Raw genomic sequence first — 21641 nt, 5'->3', positions numbered from 1 at the left:
CAGTGAGCTGGGGTGGGAGAAGGGCTTGTGTCCTGCCAAATCTCGTCTTTGCTACTTTACTCTTTTCCGTGAGGTCTTCTCTTTCCCCCTGATGTAGGCCATCTGTTGCAATCTTCCTCTGGTTGGTTTTTCAGGATTAGTTGTATTTGCTGTATTTTCATGTTGTATGTGGTTTTGGGAGGTTTCTGCCTCACTTCTTATGTCACCATTTCCCCCCAGAATCTCAATCAGTTTCTATCAAAGGACATTTAGGTGATTTAAAATTTTTTGCTATTATTTATGCAGTTGTGAATGCTTTTGTACTTTTGTTCTTTCAGATCTTTGTCAAAAAATCTCTAGGATAAATTTCTAGATTTGGAATTTTTCTGAGGTGTTACACAATTAACCTTTCTGGAAAGGTTGTGCCAACTTATGTTCCCACCAGCTATATTTATGGTGCCATTCCCACACCCTTCCCCAAAATGTGGCATCAGACTTACTGATCTTTTCTTTGACTTGATTTTGGCTGCGTAAGAGATCTCGGTTCCGGCATGTTTCCTGAGCTTGGTTCTTTGCCTTTCCAACAAACACCTTTTCCTGCTTAAATTATCCAGAGGACATTTCTGTTGTTTGCAACCAAGAATGTAGCTAACACAGAAAGATATCTATGATATACTGTTCAGAGGAAAAGCAAGTTGAGGAATAGCACGCATACAGTGCTTCCCATTTTTATAAAACCAAAACAAATCAAAACAAAAACTATTTACATATGCATGTGGTTATCTCATATGTCCTCAGGCAAATACCTGGAAGGACATATACTAGACAGTGGCTGGTTATCTCTGGATAGGGGGTTGACAGATAAGGTTAGGGGAACACCTTTCCTTTGACCCTCTTATACTTCAATATTGTTGGGAATTTTTTATAATAGCATATATTATACTTTCTAAAGTTTAAATTTTAAAAATTAGGACCTTAAAAACTTCAAAAATTTCTCAAAATGTACTGTGCTGCATTAGTTTTCTAGGGCTGCCATCAACAAAATACCACAGTTGGGTGGCTTCAGTAGAAATGAATTTTCCCACAGTTGTGGAGGCTTGAAGCTCAGGATTTAAGGTCCAGCAATGGTGTCTCCTGAAGCAACTCTCCTTGGCTTGCAGGTGGCTGCCTTCTTGCTGTGTGCTCATGTGAACTTTGGCTGTGGGTAAGCATCCCTGGGGTCTCCCTCTCTCTATAACCCAATATTGTCTTTTTATGAGGACACCCACTCATATTGGTTTAAGGCCCACTGTAATTACTTCATTTTAATTCCTTCTGTAAGTCCTATCTCTCAAATAGTCACATTCTGAGGTATTGAGGGATTAGAGCTTAAATATATGAATTTTAGGGAAGTGGACATAAAATGGACAATTCTGTCCCTAACAAGGACCATTTGAAATTGGTAGAGCTGGGCTCAATTAAAAAAAAAATCTTTTGACTCCCTTCACCCACTTCTCCCAAACACTTTCCACGCCTGGCAACCACCAATCTGTTCCGAGATCTGAGATTGGGTGAAGGGTAGGAGGTCATAGTCTACCCACTTTCATTTCCATCTGTCTCAATTTTTATGGGAAAATCACGATAATACCATTTGATGAAAACATTCCTCAAAATTAGTGGACATATGCCATGCCTTGGATGTAATAGTTTAAGTCATAGGACTCAGCAATGGTGGAAGGTGGGAACAGCAGTAATATGTGGAGGTAGTGTTAAGAAACACTTGGTGATCTAGTGAGTTTTTGTAGTCTGAATGAATTTGAAAATTTGCTATAAAAGATAAGTCATTTGGGTACAAGAGAGCTATATATCAAAGATGATATGATAAGTCCCTGTCATATTCATAAGGTCTGGATACCAGATTTTCCTAATTACCTCATAGCCTTTAGTGTTTTCACCCCATATCAATTTTCTTCCATTTACATCTCAAGCCAGAGAGTACACATCTTCCCTTCTATGTGGCCTTATCCCAGAAAGCTTTTTCATTGAGTGCAGGACAAAACACAGGAGCACAGACCATGGAGTTGAATGTGTGCCAAATTCCCAGGAAGACCATTCTGTAGTGGATTTTCAAATCATAGATTTCTTTATGTTCCATCTCCTTTCTCTGGTCAATGATATGGGTCAGAGGCATTTAATCAAACTCTTGTAGAGGTACGGGTCCCATCACCATGCAGTGTCTTTTCAAAAAACGGGGAACAGAGCTGAATATGGTTAAGTGTGATGTCTTTCTATGGTTGCTGCTGAAATGCATGGATGGCAGATTTGCTAGCCTCAGTTCATCCGTCTCTGGGTAAATAATTCAGGATGTTGTTAGTATGGACACTAAATACTAAGGAAACACAGGGACATGTTTTCTTTTACCCACTTTTGACTTCAGCTATCTAAAGCTAAAATTACCTTCTGATCTCAGAACCAGAATCGAACCAAGAAGGCAATGCAATGACAGGAAGGTCTATAGGACAGATACCTGATTGCTGTTGGAGAAATAATTATGTAAATGAAGCTTATACTAAGAAACCAACACAAAGACAAAAACAAAAACAAAAACTCCACCCAGCAGGTGGTACAACTTGTTTCACTACTTTGGGCTCTGTGGATACCTTGCTAATTGTTTTGCCAGCTAGTGGTGTAATTTATTTTCTTCTGCTTCCTCACAGGATGGTTATTAAAGAACTCATATTCAGCTCATTGGCCCTGGATGGCCAAGTCATTTGTTAATGCTAATGATTTCCAGACCGTCTACTGACTTCTATCCTCCTAGCTCCAAGAGGAAGGGAGAAGCTTGATCCCAGGCATTAATCAAGTGCAGATAACAGACCTGCAGTTGAGATGTAGGGTCACAGTTTCTGAACTAGACCCTGCATTGCAAACTTAAATTTGAACTTGTGAAATAAGACAGAAGGATGTTCTATTTTCAAGATATTGGAGCAAAGTCTTATCTTTGGTCACAAGAATCTTTTTTCCTAAGTCCGTTGCAAGGTTTTGCTCTATGACAGGCAAAGGCCTCATGCATTCTCCTATACAAACAAAACTGCTTTTGGCTGTTTGGATCATACTTTTGTGAATATGATTTCATCCACAGTATCCATCATGGATCCAGTTGTCCTAAGGGTTATCCACGTACACCCACAGTATTAACATGATTAGGAAAAAAACACTATGCTAATGGGAAGTGGGCAGAGATTACTGGGACTTTTTTTTTTAGCTTCTCTATTATGTGGATTTTTATAAGAAAAATATATTACTTTCATAATCTACCTAAACATATATAAAAAATATATAAAATAATAAAAAGGTAACATCTCAAATATTTAACTTCTAAAAAAACTAGGTAAATTAAAGCTGGTATGTTCTCTACTTAATCTTTCAAAGAAAATGGAAAAACATCATTTTTCATGATCTGATTTACTAAAATTTTTGTCAAGAATATTTTCTGAGCAATCCCTAAAACCAGTTTCAGTTTAGAGAGATTTACTTTCAAACTTCTGAGAAAATGCACTAGTTAGCTAGATGACATATGGGCTATTAGAATATACAATACTTCTTCGTAATGCTATACATTCATGAATACTGCAGTAAACAGAATAAACAAATATATAGACAAATCTCCAAATACTATCTCACCAATATAAGTTAACTCTGATCAGTATTAAAAGGAAAAAAAACCCCACTGTTTTACTCTTTTAGTAAACTTTTAATATGCTATTGTTTTCTTACATGTTTACTAGTAACCTTAAAAAGACAAATATTATCAAATGTTAAATACTGTACAATTCATTAAAAATAGGATTTTAAGAATTTGGAGTAATAAAGGAAAGGTATCTACTTCAAATGGATTAAATAAGAGAATTACACTTTTGAAGGAACTTAATCAGAAAATGGGAAATTCCCAGTTTGTCTAAGAAACACTGAAACTTTACTGAAGCCAGAGACCTTACTATTTTTGTTCAAGCCTTCATCTGCATAGCTTTAAATAAACCTTAAAAATTATTTTCCAGTACATATAAGGCTGCTAAACAGAGTGCATGGCTGCAGGGAAAGGACTATGCTAGAATGTGAGTGAAGTCACGAAGAACAGAGATATGTTTCATGTATCTTTATAACCCCACCTGTCCCACCCCACCCCACCCCACCCCATTCTTAGCATAATGCCTAGCTCAAACTAAAGATGCTTAAGCAATGGCTATTGCTTAGAATGAACTGGGCAAAAACACATTTCTACCTTTGGTCCAATTTTTACTCCATAGTAAGCACTACATTTGAAGTACCTGAGCTGCAGTTCTGATTCTTGGCCCTTAACCTTAAACTGAGTAAGGCAAGACAATATGTACACATTATCTACATCAGCTTTCTAATAGGATCCTTAGAATTGAATCATTACTGGGCTGCCAATCTTCTTATGTAGCCTGATTCTTATTTTTTGGATAACAGTTAATGTCAGTGTGCAGAAATAATGCATTTTTAGTGCAGGGATAAAAGTATGTTCATATGAGTAAGAATGGAATAAAGGCCTTATTTTCCATGTTTTAAGTAACAGACACATAGCATCTTATATTATTACATAATTAGTAAATTTTAGACAATGAACACAATACACTGTATAACAATGCAATGTGGTAGGCTTCCATTTTAGGAACAAAAATAAATTTCACATAAAAAATTTATTTTAAATTCATGAAAAATACATTTAGAATAAATCTAAACTTTAGCATCACAGTACTTAGAAACACACACCTAGAAGCTTTAAGATGTATGGTCTCTATTCTCTCCAAAAAGCATGTACAAAATGCTCTTTTATAATTATTGATCATCACCTCGTTGCCTTAAATTTCTAGATTTTCCATTTTCAATTCTTCTCTTTTTGAAAACTGGGGCTACTCCGTCTGCCACAATTCCAAGAGAAGTGACTGTCTTTTCTTTAAATACAACTTTGGGTTCCGTACCAATATCAGCTTCTGAAGTTGATACATATTCATTCTCACTGCTTGGAAGTTCCAAATCTACCTCCTCACTGGAAGAGAAAGTAAAAATAAAACTATTGTTTGACAGAGTGAGGCAAAATTTCAAATAACCCCCAAGTCCACCAAAGCCCCAACTTCTTTCTAATGATAACAAGAGAGAGAAATTGGTCATTTTGGAGTAGAAAGTGAATACATATTTAGGTGGCACATGCCAGGAAAAGTCCCATCTACTCTTTTATTCTTGTACAAAGGGTGTATCACCTAAGGAAATGCTGTTGCTTATATATCATTAGTAGTCCAAGCTACATAGGGGGGGTAAGTGAGAGTTACAGAAACTGATTTTGCCAAGGTGGGGGATTATAAAGCACAAGATGAAAACCATGGAATGAATCAATGTCCTAGTGTGGTAGGATCTATGCGGCTATTTGCTTAGCACCTGTATCCTAGAAACTAGTCCTTTAGCCATCGGCATGGGTAGAATAAATGGTCATTAGACTGCTGCAGAGACCAGTATTTGATTAACATGAATTTACCATGGTAGCCTACTGTCCACATAGTCAACTGGTTCATGAAAGAGCAAGTAAATCACACCACAGCCAACAGTTCAACCCATAAACTTTCTGAACATGGACCAGAAAGATCATTATGTTAAACTCTAATGTGGCTAACAGTATAAAATCTGTTGGAAACCACATATCCTCCTATTTAGAGAAAGGAGTTCTGCAGAGATACAGAATATATGATAGAGATAGAGAATGTCGTACAGAGAAAAGCAGGGATGGGAGATGGGGAGTCCTGCCAATGTTTCTGGTGTGGTTCCAGAGATTTCCGAGGTCCAGTCCAATATCCGGCCTACCCACAACTTGGCAGTTAGAACCTTTCTTGGAGCCTTCGAACTAATAACATCTTTTTTATTTAAGGTATCTCATGTTTCTATCACTTCAAATTAAAATATTACCTGGTCAGCATGAAAGGAGGAGTGATAGAATGAGATCAAGGGGAGTAAAAAGAATAGGAATGGCTTAAATGTATCAAAAATTGAGAAACCCCATCTAAGAAGAGTGAAGGTTAGTACAGATCTATACTCCTCAATCTCAGAAGCAGCCAAGCAATGTACTCATTCAGCCTGATTCTGGGAAACAGAAAAACCTTTCCCAGAGGCCAGAAGTAAGAAAGGCTATAGTAGATCTACAGTCATTAAAGCAAATTATAATATAATATTATTATATTATAGCTATAGTGAATGTCTATTATGTGCCAGACAATATACTAGGCAGTTAGAGTACAAATATTCTTTTATTTTGGCTCTTTTACTGTCTTTTTTCTAGCATTAGAACTCCTTTTATTTTATTTTCCCTTTGGGAACCATCTCTTCTCTCTTCTCTAAGAGATTTGAATTCTGTTCCGTTCATGTCCACTCAGCATTCAGTGGTTAGCTCAGGAATGGGAATGGCATATTGCGATGAAAGTTAAGCATGACCAGGTTTGGAGCTGATAAAGAAGCATCTGTAGGTATGATATGTCTTAAAGTTTTGCCAACAGACAGGGAAAGGCTGTCTGAGAAAGGGGTCAAGTTGGAGGAAAGCAGACACAAAAGTCAGAGATAGACAGTGTCCAGATGATTTTATTCAAGCCCCGAGATGCAACCATGCTTGAAACCACTGCACTCCTAGACACACTGGAATTTGTCAATGACAAATGAAAAAGAGCACTGGAGTGGATGATACATACTTCTCACAACAGAACCAGCAAGGAATGAACAGCGATCTCTCCTATCAACTCCACTTCTTGATAACTGCAGTTTAGAGATAATGTGATTTTTGCATGTCTGCTAAAACCTAAAATTTAATATATGCTATTCAGTCTGGTTAACTTAAAATTACACAATAACTAATCTGCTTCCCTCACACAGACTATGTAGAAAGGTTTATGGTAATAGTATTGAGAGACCTTTTTTATGTTCCATCCTACATACACCTGGATAAAAATACACGTTAAAAAAATCAGGTTTCTAGGCATTGTGGTAAGTTTTTGAAATGTAATAATAGTTAGCAAATGTTCTAGGACTGAAAAAGAAATAGAGGAAAATATCAGTGCAAAGATAAAATTTCAAACCAGTAATGGCTAGTTCAAAACTACAAAACATCAACAAAACCATTCTGCATAAGTAAATTAAAAAACATTGAAATTCTACCAACCACCTTCTCAGATGACAAAGGTATAAAAGTAGAAATAAAATGTACAAAGAAAACAAAAAGGCTTACAAACACATGGAGGCTTAACAACATGCTCCTAAATAATCAATGGATCAATGACCAAATTAAAACAGAGATCAAGCAATATATGGAGACAAATGACAACAACAGCAAAAAAACCCAAATTCTGTGGGACGCAGCAAAGGCAGTTCTAAGAGTTAAGTATATTATAATCCAGGCCTATTAAAAGAAGGAAGAACAATCCCAAATGAATAGTCTAAAGTCACAATTATTGAAACTGGAATAAGAAAAACAAATGAAGCCCAAAGTTAGCAAAGGAGGGACATAATAAAGATCAGAGAAGAAATAAATAAAATTGAGAAGAATAAAGCAATAGAAAAAAATCAATGAAACCAAGAGCTGGTTCCTTGAGAAAATAAAAAAAATAGATAAACCCCTAGCCAGGCTTATTAAGAGAAAAAGAGAATGTACAGACATAAACAGAATCAGAAATGAGAAAGGAAAAATCATGATGGACACCACAGAAATACAAAGAATTATTAGAGACTACTATGAAAATCTATATGCTAACAAGCTGGAAAACCTAGAAGAAATGGACAACTTCCTAGAAAAATACAACCTTCCAAGACTGACCACAGAAGAAACAGAAAATCTAAATAGACCAATTACCAGCAATGAAATTGAATCAGTAATCAAAAAACTACCCAAGAACAAAACCCTCGGGTAGGATGGATGTACCGCTGAATTTTATCAGACATATAGAGAAGACATAATACCCATTCTCCTTAAAGTTTTCCAAAAAATAGAAGAGGAGGGAATACTTCCAAACTCATTTTATGAAGCCAGCATCACTCTAATACCAAAACCAGGCAAAGACCCCACCAAAAAAAAAAAAAAAAAAAACACTACAGACCAATATCCCTGATGAACACATGCAAAAATACTAAACAAAATATCAGCAAACCGAATACAAAAATATATCAAGAGGATCAAATACCATGATCAAGTGGGATTCATCTCAGGGATGCAAGGCTGGTACAACATTCGAAAATCATCCACCACATCAACAAAAAGGACAAAACCACATGATCATCTCCATAAATGCTGAAAAAGCATTCGGCAAAATTCAACATCCATTCATGATAAAAACTCTCAACAAAATGGGTATAGAGGGCAAGTACCTCAACATAATAAAGACCATATATGATAAACCCACAGCCAACATCATACGTAACAGTGAGAAGTCGAAAGCTTTTCACTTAAGATTGGGAACAAGACAGGGATGCCCACTCTCCCCACTGTTATTCAACGTGGTACTGGAGGTCCTAGCCATGGCAATCAGACAGAACAAAGAAATACAAGGCATCCAGATTGGTAAAGAAGTCAAACTATCCCTGTTTGCAGATCCACTCCAAAACTACTAGATCTAATATCTGAATTCAGCAAAGTTGCAGGATACAAAATTAATATACAGAAATCTGTTGCTTTCCTATACACTAACGATGAGTTAACAGAAAGAGAAATCAGGAAAACAATTCCACTCGCAATTGCATCAAAAAGAATAAAATACCTAGGAATAAACCTAACCAAGAGAGTGAAAGACCTATACCCTGAAAACTACAAGACAATCTTAAGAGAAATTAAAGAGGATACTAACAAATGGAAACTCATCCCATGCTTTTTGGGTAAGAATTAACACTGTCAAAATGGCCATCCTGCGTAAAGCAATACAGATTCTATGCAATCCCTATCAAAATACCAACAGCGCTCTTCAATGAACTGGAACAAATAGTTCTAAAATTCATATGGAACCAGAAAAGACCCCAAATAGCCAAAGCAATCCTGAGAAGGAAGAATAAAGCAGGGGGCATCTTGCTTCCCAACTTCAAGCTCTACTACAAAGCACAGTAATCAAGACAATTTGGTACTGGCACAAGAACAGACCCACAGACCAATGGAACAGCATAGAAAGTCTAGATATTAACCCAAACATATACGGTCAATTCATATATGATAAAGGAGCCATGGATATACAATGGGGAAATGACAGCCTCTTCAACAGCTGGTGTTGGCAAAACTGGACAGCTACATCTAAGAAAATGAAACAGGATCATTGTCTAAACCCACACACAAAAGTAAAGTCAACATGGATCAAAGACCTGAATGTAAGTCATGAAACCATAAAACTCTTAGGAAAAAACATAGGCAAAAATCTCTTGGACATAAACGTGAGCAACTTCTTCATGAACGTATCTCTCTGGGCAAGGGAAACAAAAGGAAAAATGAAAAAAGTTGGACTATATCAAGCTGAAAAGCTTCTGTACAGCAAAGGATACCACCAATAGAACAAGAAGGCATCCTACGGTATGGGAGAATATATTCATAAATAACAAATCTGATAAAGGACTGACATCCAAAATACATAGAGCTCATGCACCTCAACAAACAAAAAGCAAATAATCCAATTAAAAAATGGGCAGAGGAGCTGAACAGACAGTTCTCTAAAGAAGAAATTCAGATGGCCAACAGACACATGAAAAGATGCTTCACATGGCTATCATTAGAGAAATGCAAATTAAAACCACAATGAGATATCATCTCACACCAGGAAGGATGGCTAACATCCAAAAGACAAACAACAACAAATGCTGGTGAAGATGTGGAGAAAGGGGAATCCTCCTACACTGCTGGTGGGAATGTAAATTAGTTCAACCATTGTGGAAAGCAGTATGGAGGTTCCTCAAAAAACTCAAAATAGAAATACCATTTGACCCAGGCATTCCACTCCTAGGAATTTACCCTAAGAATGCAGCAGCCCAGTTTGAAAAAGACAGATGCATCCTTATGTTTATCACAGCACTATTTACAATAGCCAAGAAATGGGAGCAACCTAAGTGTCCATCAGTAGATGAATGGATAAAGAAGATGTGGTACATATACACAATGGAATATTGTTCAGCCGTAAGAAGAAAAGAAATCCTACCATTTCCAATAACATGGATGGAGCTAGAGGGTATTATGCTCTGTGAAATATGCCAGATGGAAAAAGAGAAGTACCAAATGATTTCACTCATATGTGGAGTATAAGAACAAAGAAAAAAATTGAAGAAACAAAACAGCAGCAGAATCACAGAACCCAAGAATAGACTAACAGTTGCCAAAGGGAAAGGGCCTGGGAAGGGCGGGACAAGGGGGAAAAAGGGGCATTACGATTAGCAGACATAATGTCGGGGGAGGGAGCATGGGGAGGGCTGTCCAATGCAGAGAAGTCAAGTAGTGATTCTACAGCATCTTACTATGCTGATGGACAGTGACTGTAATGGGGTATGTGGGGGGGACTTGATGATGGGGGGAGTCTAGTAACCATAATGTTGCTAATGTAATTGTAGATTAATGATACCAAAAAAAAAAAGGTAGAAGTAAAACAACTTGATACAATATATAAAGTTGTAAACTGTGACATCAAAAACAAAAAGAGGATGAGTAAAATGATACTTTTTGTATGTGACTTATCAATGTAAACTAGACTGACACGTATATAAGATCTTTCATATAACTCTCAATGGGAACCATAAAAGAAATACCTAAAGTAGATTCATAAAAGATTAAGAGAAGAGAATCAAAGCACACTACTATGGAAAATCATCAATTTACAAAGGAAAGCAGCAAGAGAAAAAAAAAATATATAGCCAAAAAAGCCCATAGTATGGCTTTAGTAAGTCCTTATGTATAGTACTATAAATGTAAATAGACTGAATTCTCCAATCAAAACATACACAGTGCTTGGATGGATAAAAAACCAAGAACCAACTATATATATGCTGCCTACAAGGGATGCAATTCAAATGTAAGGACACACTTTAGTTCAACGTAGGGGATGGAAAAAAATTGCATGAGAGTGGAAACCAAAAGAGAGCAGGGCTAACTATACTTATATAGGAAAACAAAAAAAGATTAAGCCAAAAAGGGTAATGAAAGATTAAGTCATTATATAATGATATGAGGTCAATACAGCAAGATGATACAATAACTGTAAATATATATGTACCAAACACTGGAATACCTAAATAAATTAATAAGCAAATGCTAACAGATCTGAAGGGAAATACAGACTATAATATAATAATAGTAATAGGCTATAATAGTAATGTAATTCCACACTACACTTTTCAGAAATGGACAGCTCATCCAAACAGAAAATCAACAAAGAAATGTTGGACTTCAACCACACTTTAGACCAAATGGCTCTAACATTATATATAGAACATTCCATCCAAGGGCACTGGAATATACATTCTTTTTAAGCACACAAGGAACATTCTCCAGGATAGATCATATGACTTTTCACAAAACAAATCTTATTAGAAAACTTAAGAAAACTGAAATTACATTAAATATCTTTTCTGACCAAAATGGTTAGAAAGTAGAAATCAGTAATAGGAGGAAAACTAGAAAATTCACAAATACATAGACATCAACACATTCCTGAACAACTAATGGCTCGAAAAGAAAAGTCAAATAACTCAAAAGAAGTGACAATGGAAACACAATATATTAAAACCTATAGGATGCTGCGTAAGTGTTTCTAAGAGGGAAGTTTTTTTGAACAAATGGCTCCATTCAGAAACAAAAGGAAGATCTCAAATGAACCACCTAATTACCTCACGGAACTTGGAAAAGTACAAACTAAGCCCATAGTTTGTGATTACCCAACTGTGGGAAACTAAGCCCAGCATTACCACAATATCAAAGCCAGCTTAAGGACACTACAAGAAAAGAAAACTACAGACTAAAGATCAGAGCAGAAATGAAACAGAGACTAGGAAAATAGTCAAAGAAAACTAAGGGCTATTTTACTGAAAAGAAAAACTAAATCAACAAACAGTTAGACTAAGGAAAAAAAAGACACAAATAAAATCAAAATTAAAGAGGAGACATTTGAACTGTTACCACAGAAATAAAGGACAGTAAAATACTATTATGAGCAATTATATAGCAACAAACTGCATAACATATAAGAAATGGATGTACTCCTAGAACATACAACCTACTGAGACTGAATCACGATGAAATAGAAAACATGAACAGACCAGTAACAAGTAATGATACTGAACTAGTAACCAACAACTTTCCAAATATAAAAAAGCACAGGACCAGATTCACTGCTGAATTCTACCAAAGATTTAAAGAAGTAAAGCCAACCCCCTTCAAACTCTTCCAAAAAACTGAAGAGAAGGGAACACTCCCAAACTCATTACAGGAGGCCAGCATTACCATGATACCAAAGCCAGTTAAGGACACTACAAGAAAAGAAAACTACAGACTAATATCCTGAAGAATAGAGATGCAAAAATCATCAACAAAATAACAGGCTTCAACAGCACATTAAAAGAATCATATGCCATGACGAAGTGGGATTTTATCTCCAAGATGCAAGGAGGGTTCAGTATTTGCAAATGAATTGACACATACCACACTAATAAAATGAACAATAAAAATTATATGATTTTAAACATAGACATGCAGAAAAGTCATCTGACAAAATACAATATCCTTTTATGATAAAAATGCTCAACAAACTGGGTATAGAAGGAACATATCTCAATGGCACAAATGCTATGTATGACAAATCCACAGCTGGCATTGTACTCAGTGGTGAAAGACGGAAAGCTTTTTCTTCTAAGATGAGTAACAAGACAAGGGTGCCCACTCTCACCACTCTTATTCAACATGTTCTGGCTAGAACTCCCAATATCATCAGGCAAAGATGGAAAAAAAAAAAAAGGCAGCCAAATAGGTAAGGAAGGAACTGTATGCAGATGATACAGAAAATCCTAAGGACTCCACCAAAAAACTGTTAGGACTAATCAATGCATTCAGTAAAGTTGCAAGATACAAAATCAACACACAGAAAGCGACTGCATTTGAATACACCAGCAACAAAACATCTGAAAAAGAAATAAACAATTCCATTCACAATAGCATCATAAACAATAAAATACTTAGTGATAAGGAGGTGAAAGATCTGTACACTGAAAACTTTCATCAGTCTGTAAGACACTGATGAAAGAAACTGAAGAACACACAAGTAGAAAGGTATCCTGTGTTAATGGATAAGATGAATATTGTTAAAATGTCTGTATTTACTCAAAGCCATCTATAGATTCAATGGTAGTTGATAAAGATGATCTATCTTAAGCTAATATTCAAGATAATACTCAATATAAACTTAAAAGGCATTTCACTCAAATCAGAAATAAATCATAAATGCCCACCCTCATCATTATTACATACACTGGATTTGAAACTTAGTATGACATGAAATAAATAGAAAGTAAAATCAACAGAAAAAAAAATCACAAAATATTTGCAGATAAGTTTCTACATAGAAACACAAGACTCAAAAGAATGTCTTATAAATAATAACTTAGGAACACAACTGGACACAGTACCATTTTTATACCATTGTGGAACAAATGGGAATTCTGACCAGGATTCCTGCCTGGCCTTAATATTGCCCATTGTGTATAAAATCAGAGCCTGTTTGCACATTTATGGGATGTTTACCAGCAACAGAGCCGCTGGTCAGTTGTGAGAGTACTGGCCCAGGGGAGGGGTGAAGAGGAAACACCCATCCTTTTCTCCCCTCAGCTCCTGGTATGTAATTGCTCAGGTACCTGCCCGTGACCAGGGACCCACCCACAGTTCCTCCCGGAGTTAAGGGCAGAAAAGTGGGGAGTCGCTGGGAGAACTGGGCTACAGGGAGCGGGCGGGAGCTATGGAGCCCGGTACTCCTGGAGAATTGACTCCTCGTGCGAACAGGAAGCTTAACAGCCGCTGGGGGAGAGCAGAAAGCGGGGAGAGCAGAAGGCAAGGAGGGACAGACCTACTGCCATGAGAATAAACCCCCTTTTAAGTCCCCAACTCCTTGCCCTTGCCTTTATTCCATCCTATGAAATTCACAGAGAACTTGCCCCAGGCAGGGAAACCCCCTCCTCCCAGAGCAAAAACCATAATTACTGGTTAAAGAAATAACAGAAAAAATGGATTAAGCCCATGATTAAAAAAAAAGCAAAATATGTAAAAATGTATTCATGTAGTTAATAAATACTAAGCACCTATTATGTCCCAGGCACAGTTTTTAGTTCTGGGGTTCAAAAGTGAAATCAACTGGACTAAGAAGACACCTGGCTTAAACTCAAGAAATTCAAGTGTGAGGCAGCTACAAAAGCTATATAAAAGAATCATACATATAAAGAAATATACAAGATTTTTGGATAAATATGGAATATTGAAAATGTCAGTTTTCGCAAAATCCAGCAAGCAAAACATAATTTCAATCATTTTGATTGAAATTCTATTACACTTGTTGAACATTTGCAAAATGATTTAATTTATAGAACAGGAACTGTTCAAGAAAATTCAAAGAAAAATAATACAGGGAATACACCACCAGATATCAGAATATATCATGTAAAGGCATATAAGTAAGTCATAATATTCAAACCTTTATGGTACTCTCATAAGAACACATAGACGAATGAAACAATAGGCAGCCAGAAACAAAGTAGTAGATTTGGGAATTAATGCTAAGAGGGTCCAATGGGATAGAACTTTCAGAAACTGCTGATGGAATATAAATTGGTATGCTATTTCTGAAAAGTAATGGCCACTGTGTATCAAGATTTTCAAAATGTTCATAACCTTTAAGCAGGTATTCCATTTCTAGAAAATAGAAATGCCCACAGTAATATACACATGTAAAAATCAGGACTCATTATAAGAATAGGAAATGCAGAAATAACCCAATGTCCAATAGAAAGGTAACAGCTAAGTAAAATCAAGTCATATCTAAATTATTAAATATTATGTAATGATTACAAGTAACATGTATGAAATTTCATACAAAATAGAAAATTGTTAATATAATGCTGAACAGGAAAAAAAATACTTAAATAAGTTTTTATGCTTTTCTTCATTTTCAAAAATTTTCTCTAACAAATATATATTATTTTTAAGGGGGAAAATTCCTTAAGAAATTAGGCTAATCTATTTAAAATGTCAGACATAGTTTATCACATATAAAACTGGCTGACTAGGTTAAATTTTAACAAGAATGGCTTTATAGTATACTTATTACAAAGAAAACAAAATTTTCAATATAAATTTTAGGAATCTCAACTTGGATATATACAAGATGTTGGTATAGTAGGACCATCTTCCTATTGTAAGTCACTTATATCACTTAGGAGCTGAAGAAATGCAGTCTATTATTTCTGTAACTTCAATATGTATAGTCAATATGGTTATCATGATGCCTGGCACTATGTAGCATTAAACAGATGTTGCCTAACATTACATTAAGTAACATAAATACAACCTGAACTAGTGGTTGCCTCAGGGGAGGTCGGGTGGGGGGGAATGGTTGAAAAAGGTGAGGGGGAGAAAAATTAATGAGGATGTTTGATATCTTAACCTGGGTGGTGACTACAGGAGTGTATAAACATATCAAAATTTATGGACCTGTACACTAAGATTTGTGCATTTTACTGTATGTACCTCAAAAATATTTAAAAAAGTAATCTATTATTTTTTTAAGAGAAACTCCTTTATTCTGTCTACATTCTCATAATTATTTTAAAAATAACCATTGGCTTACACTGAGAAATGCTTTAAAAATAATGTAATCAGAAAAAATGTTTAAAACCACACTGGAAATAAAAGAAAGGAGCTATACTTTAAATGAGCACCTTATTCTTGGAATTAGTTATTGCAATTTATAGAAGTACCAAGAAGTAAAATATGTGTAAAACTAGTGGGATTAAATTTTAGGTACTTACTGAGATTCAATTTCTTGTTTAATTTCTTGCCATTCTCCATATGGATTTGATTTTTTATAAACTTTGGATTTTTCTTCATTTGGACCTGATGAAATCTGCTGTTGGATATATTTTTTTTTCTGTGTTTCTGGTTCAGTTCCTTTACCATTTGGACCTGATGAATTCTGCTGTTGGATATTTTTTTTTTTCACTGTTTCTGGTTCAGTTCCTTTACCACTATTTTTATTTTTTACCTGAAATAATCAAAGTCAAGAAATAACACACATCAAACAAAACAAGGGCAAATAAAAAAAAATAATCTTGTTACTGATAACTGAAATAGTTTAAATTTGCACACAACACAAATGTACATAAAAGAATTTAATGCTTAAGTTTTTATTATGTCTAAAATGACCAAGGCTACTCTTTAAAGTAACATAACATGATCCTATTAATGTTCTGCAATTAGACATACGCTAGCCTTTTTTATCTTTAATTCACTTTTCTGCTTTCTCTTCTTATATATCCAACAGGGAACTCTCCTTACAGTGTCCTTTCTGAATATAACGTCATGTCAAGTCCATCAAGCTATCAGTCTTAACTGAAATCTGTCTTCACTTCGGAGACATTGCCAGAGCTTTGGTGGAGTATACAACTAGTAACCACATGAAATTAATAAAAGACACACTGCCGAGCTAGAAGTAGCTCCCAAAAGCACCTCTGGGTAGGGCTAGTGCTTTTATGGTACCCCTTCATCTGGGATAACAAAGCCCTATGACCCAATTTTGCAAGCAGACCATACACTAGATTTCAGCCTGTTTACAAACTGTATAACCAAGGGGGCAGTCCTGGTACACTGTGTGTTAATTCTTCGAATGGATGTTTAACTCATTTCCTCATGCTGTTGGTATCATAGGACTAGGAGGCAGCGTTCACTTTCTCTTAGTAATCTTGATGCTTCCAGGTCATGACTTTTTTTTTTTTTGAGAGGGCATCTCTCATATTTATTGATCAAATGGTTGTTAACAACAATAAAATTCTGTATAGGGGAGCCAATGCTCAATGCACAATCATTAATCCACCCCAAGCCTAATTTTCGTCAGTCTCCAATCTTCTGAAGCATAACGAACAAGTTCTTACATGGTGAACAAATTCTTACATAGTGAATAAGTTCTTACATGGTGAACAGTACAAGGGCAGTCATCACAGAAACTTTCGGTTTTGATCACGCATTATGAACTATAAACAATCAGGTCAAATATGAATATTCGTTTGATTTTTATACTTGATTTATATGTGGATCCCACATTTCTCCCTTTATTATTATTATTATTATTTTTATTTTTAATAAAATGCTGAGGTGGTAGGTAGATGCAAGATAAAGGTAGAAAACATAGTTTAGTGTTGTAAGAGAGCAAATGTTGATGATCAGGTGTGTGCCTGTAGACTATGTGTTAATCCAAGCTAGACAAGGGCAATAAAACATCCACGGATGCAGAAGATTCTCTCAAAACAGGGGGGGTGAGGTTCTAAGCCTCACCTCTGTTGATCCCCAATTTCTCACCTGATGGCCCCCCTGCGACTGTGCCAGGCCATGACTTTTAATGAAACAGTTTTACTGGGGTCATGATAATTTATGCCTTGATCCTCTCACAGTAAGTACCTTCTCCTCTGAAGCTCATACCGCTTTCTACACAAACCTCTTCCATTCGTCCCTACATGATCTGATGACCTACAGTCACTACCTGTTCACTAATCACTTTGGCAACTTTAGCATCATGTTCCATCTACTCACTCTTGTTATCCAAGAGTTAAAAAATTCCCTAGCTTCAGTTTTATCAGCCTAAAATCAAGTGACTGGCTTTCACTGTATTTTAGTCACCTAGTATTATACAAGGTAGTTTTCCTCATATATAACACCTGGTGTATAGGGAGTATTCAAATATTAAATCCTCTCAGCTATATTCCTTTTAATTTGAACTAGGTCATCACTCAAAAATGCCCCACCTGTGAAATTTTAAACTCTAAAAGCCCATCCTGTGACCAGAGTATTTTCTTTCGACTTGCTGGCTGCCTTATTTCTACTATACCTCCTGTCCAACCTCATTATACCTTCTCCAATCTTAATAATTTCTTCAATATCTTAACTTCTCCTTATGTTCTTGGTTTGCTGATCTTGTCTAGACTTTACACCCTTAATTACAGAGCCCCAATTGCATAAGGAATCACTTTATGAACATTCTTTTGCTTATACCCTTGAATATCTTTGTCCTTGTGCCTGTCAATCGCATAGATACTGCAAACCTCCAACACAGATCTATCCAATCACTGAGGGGGGGAGAAAAACCACACCACCATACAAAGTGCTGAGATCTCAAAATGTATAAAATCCAACCTCGGCAGAGACTTCAATACTGCTTTAATAATGTACCTCCAGTTATTTCTTCCCCTAGTCCCTTTCATGGTTATTAAAAATACTCAGTTACATAGGGATGAATAATATATTCATATCACAGAACACTATCCATCATTTCAGTAGATGGAAGGCTTATTGATGTATTTGTGACAGATGAAATTGAAAAATGATATTACACTATGACTCTATATTTTGTTTAAATTAATGTATGTGTGTCTGAATAGTAAAAAATTAGACTAATAAACACCAAGGTAGTATAGTGATTCTTCTGGGTATTAGGAGCAGGATAATAGGTGGTTTATCTGTATTCAGTATATTGTTTGCTTAAAATTAGTAATATCCATCCCACGTTGGAGGCTGGGTTACTTAAATTTGACTATAAATATTGCAAGATGGCTACTCTAACTGGGGCTTTGCTGCTCCTCACAAACTATAGATACATCCCTCAAGCTAAGTTCCACCAAGATGTATGGGGTATGTTAAATTCCAAGCAAAGATAAGATCGTTGTAGCCTTGGAAGTACCCTGTCGCCAGCATCCTTTATTTTCCTTCACCCTTCAGGTCAGTAATCTCTACCATGGGTCACTCATATACATCTTCTTTGCTTTGGCATTTGGGTTCCTGAGTGATCCTGGAAAGGTCACAAAGGCAGGGGGACTAGCAATACTATTACAATGTCTGTTTTTACTTTCCCAGCAAGGTTGGGCAATCAGCACCACTAGTCAATCCTCCTACTTGTTTCATTTCCTCTCGCATCCCAGCTCAGTGACTACTTCAGTCCATCAGTATTGTCAAACTCCCTGAAGCTCCTTACCCTCAGCAAGCAATCTTGATTTGTTTATGAATCAATAAATTGAGTTTAAAGGCATGACTCTTAATTTCCTGATACCAACTCATCCACAGTCACACCTTATAAAAAATGACATTACCTTCTTACAGAAAATGAGTTCACTCCTTAAGACCAATCTATCCACCTACACCGGTTGGTATTCCGTTTCTACCTCATTTAGAGTCCTCTCAAGGAAAACACAACCACCATAAATCTCTCATGAGTAAGAGTCAACATGTAGCCAATATTCTATTACCTACTTTCTACTTTCCATTTCATATCCCAACCACATATAGACTGTGAACTACTTTTCATCCCTCTGTAATCTGGGTTCTGCCACCCCAAATTCTGGTGAAACTGGTGGAAGAGCATGAAGTACTTCCTTACTGTAAAATTCAATGGACCATTTTCTTTTCCTAGTCCTAATTAATCCTTGATGTTCTTTTCTCTATTTTTGGCTTCTGGAATATTAAATTATTCTGCTTCTCTCCATACCCTTCTAAACCATTCTTTCCTCATTCTACCCTGTGAGATTCTCTTTGTCTCAGCCTGCCACTTAAATGGTTAACATTCTCCAAGGTCGTTTTCCATTCTGAGGTTTAAATGACTACCAATATGCTGAAAATAACCAAATTAGAATTTCTAATTTAGATATTCAGGCTTGCATATTCAGATTTCTCTCTGAATGTTACAGAGGCATCTCAAACTGGGGAGGTCTAAAAATGAATTCTCTTGCTACCAAATAGATATTAATAAATGACACAACCATTTATCTAGTTGCCAAAACATATATCTTGGCTTTATTTATAGCTTCTACAGAAAACTGAGTAAGTCTGTAGGGCTTTTCATAAATTGATACACTTTTGTAAAGAATAAATCAAGAACCTACCTTAAACTTTATTTTTAGCTTTTGTGTTTCTGTGGAGACCTCTCTTTTTTCTGCTTCCTTTTCCCCATCAGAATCACTGTGCACATCTGATGATTTGGACTCCTCCAGGGTGCCAAGTGACTTTTCACTGGCTTTACTAGAAAGCAGATTACCAGTGTGTGGAATGAAATCATCAGGCTTTTCCCATCTGGATTCTATTCAACACATTTTAAATAGTCATGTTACTTAGTTACCAGTTCTAAAGTAATTCCCGATATAATGTTTTCTGCCATTTAAATATTAGATGATAACACTGCATCTATTTCACACAATCACTTAACCAGGAATAAACAGGAGTTCCCAAAGCTCTTGCTCTGGTAGCTTTCATAAATTGATTTCAAACAATCTGGATTCACCAGATGTATAAACTATATAGCCCCAGTGGAAAGAGACTTAAGAACTGGGCAATACTTTCTAAGGACTCTCACAAATTACCTGATGGCAATTTCAGTAAACATATGTGATAGTAAGTACACATCAGATTTCCCAGAATTCATTTATCATGAAGACACATTTCCTGGAATCCTCACAAAGTGAAATCATACTGTGAAGATTTGCATGAATATCATCTGGCACTTGTGTACTGGGGAAAAGAAAAAATTTTGATTGAACTCTGCTGCCATCCAGTGGTGTAATGGGCTTTTAGTAAAATGATAGCATTTCCAATTATCGTGTAGTTATTTTCTTTTAGTTTACTAAAAAAGAAAGAGATTCTAAAATTTATTGTCCATCTAGGATGATTTAAGGAGTGAAAGTGACTCTACTAATAAATATGCTGTTCCAGATATAGACTGAAACTGTTGGGAGTAAATCAGTTATGTACAGTCCTTTATTAATACAGAGTACTTTCCAGCACTAATGAAAAGCATCATTTCCTTATCCATACTGCACAAAGAACTTTCAGGAAATCATTTATCAAATACCACTATGTATCAGGTACTTCTTTAGGAACTTTTTATAGACACCTCACCCTCATGACACCAGAGAACATATGATTACTTCTATTTTACTTTAGAGCAATTATAGGCTCAGGGACTTACCCACAATCATGTAGCCGGTAGGGAAGAAACTGTGTGTTGAGTTCAGATCTAGCTCTAGAGTTGTGTCGCTATAGTACTTTATAAAGATGTAGGACCTCAGCTTTACTGAGATAGAACCATTACTATCATTAGGGGGACTAGATATCTACTTGGAGGATAAAAGGGGCCCTTTTCCTCCTTAAAGAGTTAATGTTATGTGGAGGGCTTTGGATAGCAGGATTAAATAAAAAAAACCTAACCATCCCAAAGTTAAAACAATACTATAGCTACTTTGGTAAATTTAATTGCAGTAGAAACTAAATACAATTACTTGAAGACAAATTTTATTAAATTAGATAAAATCTTAATTTGAAAAACTTAGATAATAATAAGTATGCATGTTTTATAAATATTTATATAACTGAAATGTTATCA

General features: G+C 35.8%; 1 protein-coding gene across 1 annotated transcript in view; it reads right to left on the bottom strand.

Moving 5' to 3' along the window:
- Positions 1–4664: 4664 nt before the first annotated feature.
- WBP4 (WW domain binding protein 4) overlaps positions 4665–21641 on the bottom strand; it is a 29243-nt gene continuing 12266 nt past the window's right edge. The window contains exons 8-10 of the mRNA XM_073212559.1: positions 20149–20342; positions 16036–16268; positions 4665–5029 (exon numbers count right to left, since the gene is read on the bottom strand). Of these exons, the coding sequence (XP_073068660.1) occupies positions 4819–5029; positions 16036–16268; positions 20149–20342 (638 nt within the window). The 3' untranslated portion in view covers positions 4665–4818. The remainder of the gene's footprint in view (positions 5030–16035; positions 16269–20148; positions 20343–21641) is intronic.

The sequence above is a fragment of the Manis javanica genome, chromosome 9 (genome assembly GCF_040802235.1).
Source record: "Manis javanica isolate MJ-LG chromosome 9, MJ_LKY, whole genome shotgun sequence".
Lineage (NCBI taxonomy): Eukaryota > Metazoa > Chordata > Mammalia > Pholidota > Manidae > Manis > Manis javanica.
This window is presented reverse-complemented; position numbering and strand designations above follow the sequence as displayed.